This window comes from Gregarina niphandrodes (genome assembly GCF_000223845.1).
Source record: "Gregarina niphandrodes unplaced genomic scaffold scaffold00025, whole genome shotgun sequence".
Classification (NCBI taxonomy): Eukaryota; Apicomplexa; class Conoidasida; order Eugregarinorida; family Gregarinidae; genus Gregarina; species Gregarina niphandrodes.
The window spans coordinates 8,235-17,291 of record NW_011645794.1 but is presented as its reverse complement, the minus strand read 5'-3'; the positions used below and the strand labels follow the sequence as shown (position 1 = coordinate 17,291).

The window sequence follows — 9,057 nt, the reverse complement described above, 5'->3', positions numbered from 1 at the left end:
CTACTCCGGGCGCAATGCTACTCCGGGCGCAATGCTACTCCGGGCGCAGTGCTACTCCGGGCGCAATGCTACTGTGCTCCGGGCGCAATGCTACTACTGTGGACGATTACCGAGAACCAGGCGTGACACCAGGTGCGCTGCTTGTGCCGGTAGCCAAAGGAGTGAAAGAGGATGATAAGAAAGTGTTTGTGAAAGTGTTGGTGTAAAAGCGTAAAGCATTCTTTCTTGTAACTTCGGGGGGGGGGGGGTCTCCCTGTCCCGAGCACGCTCGGGCGCTCTGGCCGGTAAGGCTGTGACTCAGACACTCTCCGTCAGGGGGCAAGATTGTCCCTTGAATACAGTCTTTTCGGGACGCTGGTCATGTTACATTAGTCGTTCCCTGTCTTCTTCGAGATTGGTGGGTTCTACGACGGTTCTGGCGTTGGTGTCGCCGCCACCGATGCCAGGATGGCCCATAAGGTGATAGATGGCACCGAGAACGGCGAGAACGCCGAGGACGCTCATGAGTGCGATGAACCACTTGGCTTTGTACCAGGGCGTCTGCTTCTTGACCACGACGGTCGAGGAGAGTTGGCAAGTGTTCGGCAGCGCCCCCGTGATGCATTTAACCAGCTCTTTCGTTTCCTTATTGCTCGCCTTGCATTGCGTCAACGCCGAAGCGCACTTCTCCGCGCATTGTTCGTCCGTCACCGCCGTTGTCGTCGTCGTCGTCGTGAGCGCTTTCACGCCCTTGCACTGATCCGCACCAGCCAATGCACTCAACGCTGCCACTACGAGAAACCACACCTTCATTTTTTGATGCACCTTTCGCGCGTGCGGGAAATACCACGCACCCTCTCAGAAAACGTCGACCTTCTACAATCAACCAAAAACAACCTACTCACAGACCTCGTCGCACTCAGTAACGCACACGTGTACAACTACACACACATTCAACTAACCCACACCCACTAAGCCACACAGTCCTGGGGCTACTAAGCCACACACCCCGCCTTGGGGGGCTAACCCGCCTTGGCTTCGACCGACCAACCCGCCCCAAGGGCTGCACTACATGCCGTGCCGTAGACATCAATGGGACCATACCCGTCCTCCTTACGGTTGCCATTGGTGCAGAAAAACCGTACACAATTTCTGTAAGCAGATCCTGCCATGCTGCCCCGGCCAAGCTGCCCCGGCCAGGCTGCCCCGGCCAAGCTGCCCCGACCACTTCCCTCGGTAACTACCACCGTAGAGACAGGCGCCCAGGACCCTGACTCTGGTGCAACTAGCTTTAACTACTCTTGTGGTTCTTCGACCTCATGACCGGACCACCATTGCCCTTGGCAAGGTATGGGTCCACGACCCGCTTTTTGGCTCGGTCTTCCTAGCTGAGTACTTGGCACGCCCCACACGCACCCGCCAAACAATCACCCGCCGAACAATCACTCCTTCCCAGCAAGCTGACGCCCGTGGGCGTCTTGGCCGACCTCACCAAGTCCCTACCTCTACTTGTCCGTGCCCATCTATACTTCGATGAAGCCGCGAGCATAATGAACACTATTTGGGAAGACGCCAAACTGTCTTTCCATCTGATCAAACTGGTAAGAGCGGTGACCACCACCCGTTCAGACCACCTGGGACCACTACCCTGGGACCACTACCAGAGACCACCACCCGTAGAGTGTGAGTTGCTGGGGACGCAAACCGCACGTGGGGATGCAGGCGTTGTTGCGACTGGACGTGGAGACGTTCCGGTCGGCGTTCTCGGTGGGCGAGTGTGCCGATTCCATGTCCGAACTCTGGCACGAGCATGCTTGCCAGGCGCTGCCCGGCGCCGTCGCAACCCTCACCAAAAACGCCTGCAAAGGGTCCTTCCGTTCGCTTGAGGGATTCCACCGAACCGTTCTCCTCCCCGCCTTCGCCGCGTGCTTTTGGCGCAGACGTCCCGCCACGCCCACGCGACTCGACGGCCGTGTCGATCACGCCGGTTGGAGCGCCTGGCTCAGCAATATCGCCCAAACCGTTGCTCACGCGATCAACCACGAAGGCGACGACGCCATCCATGATCGTGACATACAACGCCGCATCGAACAACGCAAGAATCAACGGCCCCGAGACCTCAGCAAGCCACACACACCCACACCCCCACATGTGTGTAAACACATACACACCCGTGTAAGCGCACACATGTGGTACCGTGCGTGTTGCAGTGCTGAACTTTGACGCGCCGCAGTGTCTGACCCAGGTGCGCGGCGTGCGGCTACTGTGCAAAGTGTACGTCTTCGGACCCCCACTGTGCGTCGTGTTCCACGCACAGGATGCACTCCGCGCCGAAGGCTGGGCGACGGTCGGCGATGCTCTTGACGGCGCTCTCGGGTCCCTGCGCACTGGCACTGCCACCCGCCGCCTCGTGGCCGACCCGTACACCGAGCCGCGACTCGCCTTCTGCTGCCTCGTGGCCGGCGTCCCCGCACCGCGACACTCGCCCCTGCTCTTCTGGTTCTCGCGCTACGTCGCCTGGAACGGCTGCCTCGAACTCGCCGTCCGACTCCCCCCGGTCGGCATCGGGGCAGGTGACATACCCGCAAAGTCACTACCGTCAGGGGTCAGAGGTTAGGGACCGGGCAGAGACCAGAGATCCGGCCGGGGTTGGAAGCCGGGGTTAGAAGTCAGGAGAGGCGGGGAGCGTTAGTGGGCAGGTAGGGTCAGAGGACACATGCAGTTAGGGATTGGCGGAGTTTGTGGGTACTTCCGCGAAGCCGAAGCGCGGTTCGCCGGGGCCGAGGTGCGTCCAGTGGACGAAGTGTTGTTTGGTTTGTCGTGCGATGGCGTGCGCTATATCGGTGAGCGGTGGCGGCGCACCGGCGGATGTCGAGTCGGGTTGGTGGAGGTAGCCGCCGGTCCACTGACCGGGGGCGAGGGTGCCGAGGTTGCTCCACCGCGGTTCCAGCGCCTTCCTCGTCGCCAAGGGTGCTTTTTCCGAACTGGCGTCTTCAGAACTGGCGTCTTCCGCGGAATGGGCGAAGGCGAGGGCAAGAGGTGCGTCTTGACTGAGGTTGCGCAGGTCGTAGACGAGGCCGGAGCCGAGCGGGCTTGGAGCCAGCGCGGTCTGCAGCAAGGGGCGCGCATGGCCTAAGACGTCGCGCCCAAACAAGCCGCCACCCGCGCCCTCCACGGCTGCACGCAAGACGTACGGACCCGGCTCCGCCTGCACCCGCGCGACCAACTCCGCGTCGCCCGTCGTTTCCAGACGCGCGTGCCAGCAACTGCGCTCTGCACCCAGTAACTCGCTCTTCAGAGCCAACCAAAGCCGGGTGCCCGCTAGGAATACCCGCCGCGGCGCCGGACGTAAGCGCAGCCGCAACTCCACCACTTCGCCACAGAACAGAAACGGGAAACCGGATGCCGCCGAGAGCACTTCGAACCGCACCGCCTGCGGCTGCACGTAAATCGGCGGCGCACTTCGACGCACACAGGCCTGAGGCGACCCATCCGCACACAGAATCCGTGTCTGCCTTCCCGACAACCCCGGTACCGAATCGGTCGTGTCGCTTGGCCCCCCCGGGGGTGAAACCGGGAACAACCCCGGACTAGGGGCGGGGGAGCCGGGAGTTGCTGGCCCATCGCCTGTAGCCGGGGAGGCAACCAGACGCTGGGAGAAACGGCATCCCATGGCCTGGGTCACCAGTTCGTCCAGTATCACGACCGTGCCGGCGCGCACGTGTGTGCGCGGAAGCACGCCTTCGTAAACCGCCAACGCACCAGCTGCGAAAACGCGCCGGAAGCCGCAAACCTCCACGGACGTCCGCAGAGCCGGCTTATCCGCCGGCTTCTCCGACGGACTTGTGTCTTCAGAAGGCGGCGCTTGCAGGTCCCCGCGGATGTCCAATCGACCTGGGGGTTCCCGGCCGGGGCCAAGATTCCGACCTGGGGGGTCCCGATGGTGATCGGGAGGCGGACTGAGGGCGAATGCGGCGGCAGAGGGGGCGGGCGTGGCATGTCCCAGGATACGTATGTCGTCGAGGGTGACCTGGTCGGGCAAGGGGTTGTAGACTGCCACCCGGACACGCAGGTCCTGGTCGGCCTCAAAGCCATTGACCGGGCGGGGTTTGGGTGCCCGTTTCTTGGTCTTTCGGACCACGCCCGAGAGTCGGTCCAGTGCCACCGCGTCTTGGATCAAGTGTGAGGGGACCATACATTCGAAAGACTGCGTAGAAATTGGCGTCAACACACTCGCCTCGCCAAAGAACTGCTTGCCGTAAATGACGCGGGAACCTTCGACAACAATTGCGTACGAATACACGATCCGCGACGACGGAATGGCCGCGTCCACCTGCTGCACAATCCACAACAACCGCCGCCGGCTTCCGGCCGCCGCTGCAGCGGCGGCAGATGCTCCCCCTTCTGCAGGTGTTCCTCCCGTTGTTGGTCCTGCTGTAGCTCCCACTGTAGAATCACGACGTATCAGCTCGTGCGCCGCGCCGTTCCGCAAATACTTCCTTGTCCGCAACCAGTAATCCGATACGAGAATCGGGAAACCAAAATCGTAACTTTTTCCCCGCTCAAACAACGTCGGGGGCACCAGGAACTGCTCCCCACCACTGTGCCGATGGGCGCGGTGGAAACTCTGGTTGCGCGCGATCGCAGCCACCAACACGGAAACCAAATGGTCTTCGCGGCCAAAGTAAACATCGTCGTCAAAAAGCCACTGTCCTATGCCGCGCTGGTCCGTAGGAACCGTGCAATCGCAGCGAAGCGCCTTGCGGCATAAATCTAGCCAGTAGCGGCAGTCAAATGACTCTAAAGAGACGGCGCAAATAAAGCAGCACACGCGTGTGCGCGCGCTAAATAGATGGCGCACTCGTATGTGCGGGACGAAAATGCGCGTTAAGGGAAGGAGAGGAAAAGGGCATGAAGTTATATCAGGATGTGGAAATGAGCATGAGACTTACTGTTGAGGAACTGTAGGGACTTGAGAGCCATGTACATGTATAGGAAGCGTTGTCTGGTGGTTTTGTGGTGGGTGAAGACCTGTTGTTTGTTGTCGTAAGATGTTAGCGGGGTGGACTGGTCTGGGCTGCTGGGAAACATGGGTCTGTTTAGTCCAAGAATTGCAGAGAGAGTTGTTTGGTTGGGTAGGTTTAGATCGGGTGTGTTTTTTAGATGGTAGAGGTTGAGATAGTAGGAGACAACACAGAGGAGGAGGTAGATATGGGCGGAAATGGCAGCAGTAGCTAGGTGGGTGACGGCGAAGTCTTGGGTACCGAACAGCGTGAGGGCTTCGTTGTAGGAGTCGGTGGCCAGTTCCATGTACCGAATAGCGACTCCGACGTGTGTTTGGGAGGGTATCGCTGTGGGCTGGAAGGCTTTGGAGAGTTGGACAAGGCTGAGCAGACTCATGATGCGCCCCACGAGCATTCGATGGCGGATAAGAGTGGGCACCGGCAGGTCCTCCGTCGGCTCATTGAGCCAAGTCAGTGCATCCCGTACGAAGCTTGTCTCACCTATCAAGTATACCGCCTTCGGCTTATTGTGTTGCGTTGCCGTCTGGACCGCAGCCATAAGACTTGCGCACGCGCTCTCCTCAAACGCACCTACCACTCCACGCAACTTGACAGCCCGTAACTCACTCAGGCATTGCTTGTACGCCATCAACGATCGCAAATACTCACCTCTCCAGTAGTAACTTTGACCCAATCGCCGGTACAGAACACACAGCTACAAAACATGAGCCTACACCACCCCCCATACAGCCCTTTCCCGCCGGGAGTCTTACTGAAACTTCGTTACTGGTTTTGCGGGTGGGTGCCGTTTCATTACCCACGAGGTTACGAAATTGGTTCCGAATTCCGAGTAGACCAGTTCGTTTGGCGGTTTGTTGTTGTGAAATCTGGCGAACATAAAGATCGACTCGTGCTGGAATGAGGGTGCTATAACAGTGGTCTTTGAGCCAGGCGGCTTGTATGACGCTCAATTGTGCGGGTAGTCGTGGTCGTTCGGCTTCAGCGCTGTCAGGTAACCCGACTTCGCCAACACCAATTTCGTCCAAGTAGAGCAACGAGTGTCGACACGCATCGGGTCGTGCTTCCATCAGTGCGACAACAGAGTTCTTCTTCAACGGAGTCCGGTCGAACGCGTCCTGCGTTCGCACCAACATCTCGCGGGCCCAACCAGGTAACCGCCCGTATTCCATGCTTGGCCCATCGTCTGACCACCCAGCTCCACCCTGTTGGGGATCGCTTTGTCGGGAATCGCCTTCACGAAAGCCGCCGTCCTTGGGGGTCTGGTTCTGATCAGTGTCCTGGCTCTGGGGCTGGGCAGTAATGTCCTGGGCAGTACCGTCCTGGGCAGTAACGTCCTGGACAACTTCTGGGCCGACTTGAACATGCATGTACTTAACGGCGCTGGCCATAGTGAAGCGCTGTCGCAAAAGTGCGTCTGCTTCGCTTATGGAGGGGCAAAGACCTGCATCGAGTTCAATAGGTGTCGCACGCGGGCCAATAACGCAATAGTAGCGACCGACAAGAAGGTTAGGGTCGTTGAGCGCAGCTCCAAGTTCAGCATCGAGCGCTCCGAGTTCGCGCAATTCCTCGACACAGGGCGCTCCTTCCAGCGTCGCAAAGACTAGAGCCAGTGGCAGAGTCCCCGCCGCGCCCGCCACCTCGCCTGCTGCAAACAAATCGACCACGGCCCCACTCGCCGTCGCCAGAGCACAGCCCTCGCGCAAACTTATCGCCGGCGTTTCGCCGCAGAGTCGAGCAACCTCTGCACTCCCGACATGCACCACCCGGCGTCGCCGCAAACTCTCGCGCACGCAGTCCGTCCGTAACATCGCAGCCGTCAACGCCGGCGTCGCCGGACCACTCACTACTGCCGGCGCCCGCACAAAAGGTGCCGCAAACATGTGTGCACACATGTGTTCCCCAACCGTCCCGGCCGAGCCGGAAGTGGGGGCATCCACCGCGGTATCGGCCCAGGCCGCAGCCGTCTGGAACGCCACCTGACTCTGCTTCACCAACCGGTCACCCTTGACGAACGCCTCGTAGTCACGAAACCGGATGCCCGGCGACTGACGCTGCCACAACGGACATATCGAACTCAGACCGAACTGTCGCAACCAGGTAACCAAACGCGGGTGCTCCACAACCACCACCTGCGGGTCACTCACCCCCGTCAGCCACCGCTCCAAATCAGCAACGGGGGGGTCCATCAAAAATCTGCCGAAGCGAACTCCCTCCCTCCGAAGCGAACTCCCGCCCCCCCTTCCCGGATTGCGGTTGCCGACACGCTGGCCCTGCCTGTCCTTCCTGGTTCCCCCTCCACGTTCTCCCTCCTCGTTCCGACCCCTGCCTGGTCTCTGCGTTCCTTTTTCGGATTTTTCCACATGCGCGGATCACCACCTGCGCGAACCCGAATGGACGAGGCCGCGGCTGCGGCCGGTAGCCCGACAGCAGCTCCAAGACGCGACGGGGAAGAGGAGGTTACACTTGGGACCGAAGAAGCCCGGAGACCGCCACGACAAATGCATCGGCACGTGGGCGTTTCAGGACAAAAGTCGGCGGGGAACAGACGAGCCTCGGAGCACAAATATTTGGAGCATCACCAGCGATCGAAGCACGAAGCTGTAGCAGTGGAGCCGGGAGCAGGAGAGACAGGGCCTGCAGAGCCAGAGGCGGATGCGGAACCCAAAGAGACTGAAACCGAGGCCGAGACCCAAGGTGCCGGGAGCGCGGTGGAGCGTAAGAAGACGCGACGGCGGACGCTGGAGCACTTGTTGCCGCCGTTGCGACGGGCGCGTCGGGATACGTCATCCGTTTCCTCTGCGTCGTCCGGGCGCCGGCGGAGCCGGCCGTCGGCTGCGGCATCGCCAAGCTCCTCCATTTCCCCGACCGCGTCGTCGTCTCCATCGGGTTCGTCGGTATCTGCTGCTTCTGCGCCGGCTGTGGACCGAGTAAATGGCACGAGTGAGGGGAGGCGGTTTGAATTAGGCAATTCGGTAGCGCGTGGTTTGTTGAGTACAGCAAGTGTGCACATTGAGGACTTTCTCCGAAGATGGATGGCGACGGAGGTAGTTCGTAGCGCACGTGTGTGGGATGTGTGTATTCCGGGAAGTCATGACAGCGCGAGCTATGAATGTAGTCATCGTGCGAGGGGTGTGGCGCAAAAGGGGTTAATGGAGTTCATTCGTTCATTCGTGCGCACTCAGGATAAATCCGTCTACGACCAATTATGCGCGGGTGTCCGGTTCCTTGATCTCCGCGTCTGCATCGACCCACTAGACCGAACACAGATCCCCTACTGCGCACATGGCGGCTACCGTTGCGCCAACCTCATTGAAGTACTAGTCGATGTCAGACAATTCCTCACAGAATACCCCACAGAAGTCGTCTTCCTATCCTGCAAACCGGATGCCGGTTTCAAGACCAAACCACATCTCATGACTCTCGCCGTCGCCGACTTTTGGGTCTCTGTTATCCTCTGGCAATTCCTTGGCAACAAACTACGTAACCAAACTACCATTGCTGAACTCGTCGAACGCGGCCAGAATGTCGTCTACTTCTTCTCAGAAGTCGAACGCTATCTACCCGACCCCCTGCCATCCATTCAACGTGGAACAGGGACTACACCCCCAGGGACCACAGCCCCAGAGACCACACCCCCAGAGACCACACCCCCCGACTCCGGTCTAGAACTAGACGGAGACCACGGGACTAAGAAGAACCCCCATGGACCCCGACGATCGAGTCCGGCAAACCGCGTTCTACACCGACTGACTACGCAGTGCTCGTACAAATTGGACCGGCTCGACAGCGTGCTCGGTGCCGAGGTCATCTCCCGAAAACTGGTGAGCGAACCCGTGGACATCACCGAACCCGAAAGACGTCCCAGAAAAAAATCATTCGTTATGAAAGCTCGGAGTACTTTAGCCGTATGAAACCACCGGGACCGGCGCCGACCCCGGAGACTTTCAGACGGTCGGAACGAGACCTCTTTGTCTCCGTCCTCAAAAACTTATGTTGTAGCAGGCATGGGTGAACCTGACGACAAAATGGAACCAGATGCGGAGTCAGAACCAGA

General features: G+C 59.7%; 5 protein-coding genes across 5 annotated transcripts; 2 read left to right on the top strand and 3 right to left on the bottom strand.

Moving 5' to 3' along the window:
• Positions 1 to 363: 363 nt before the first annotated feature.
• Positions 364 to 792, bottom strand: GNI_110270 (putative transmembrane protein; the record flags this gene model as incomplete). Its single annotated transcript, XM_011133173.1, has 1 exon — positions 364 to 792. One exon carries the CDS (start codon positions 790 to 792, stop codon positions 364 to 366), a length of 429 nt encoding a protein of 142 aa, XP_011131475.1.
• Positions 793 to 1,529: 737 nt separating this feature from the next.
• GNI_110260 (hypothetical protein) lies at positions 1,530 to 2,596 on the top strand (the record flags this gene model as incomplete). Its single annotated transcript, XM_011133172.1, has 3 exons — positions 1,530 to 1,580; positions 1,660 to 2,047; positions 2,190 to 2,596. The coding sequence occupies 3 exons, from the start codon at positions 1,530 to 1,532 to the stop codon at positions 2,594 to 2,596; spliced, it is 846 nt and encodes a 281-aa protein (XP_011131474.1).
• A 105-nt stretch (positions 2,597 to 2,701) lies between these two features.
• GNI_110250 (hypothetical protein) lies at positions 2,702 to 4,174 on the bottom strand (the record flags this gene model as incomplete). Its single annotated transcript, XM_011133171.1, has 1 exon — positions 2,702 to 4,174. The coding sequence occupies one exon, from the start codon at positions 4,172 to 4,174 to the stop codon at positions 2,702 to 2,704; it is 1,473 nt and encodes a 490-aa protein (XP_011131473.1).
• Positions 4,175 to 4,896: 722 nt separating this feature from the next.
• On the bottom strand, positions 4,897 to 7,189 carry GNI_110240 (putative transmembrane protein; the record flags this gene model as incomplete). The annotated part of the gene is made up of 2 exons (XM_011133170.1): positions 4,897 to 5,697; positions 5,756 to 7,189. The coding sequence occupies 2 exons, from the start codon at positions 7,187 to 7,189 to the stop codon at positions 4,897 to 4,899; spliced, it is 2,235 nt and encodes a 744-aa protein (XP_011131472.1).
• Positions 7,190 to 7,363: 174 nt separating this feature from the next.
• GNI_110230 (hypothetical protein) lies at positions 7,364 to 8,914 on the top strand (the record flags this gene model as incomplete). The annotated part of the gene is made up of 1 exon (XM_011133169.1): positions 7,364 to 8,914. The coding sequence occupies one exon, from the start codon at positions 7,364 to 7,366 to the stop codon at positions 8,912 to 8,914; it is 1,551 nt and encodes a 516-aa protein (XP_011131471.1).
• Positions 8,915 to 9,057: the final 143 nt, after the last annotated feature.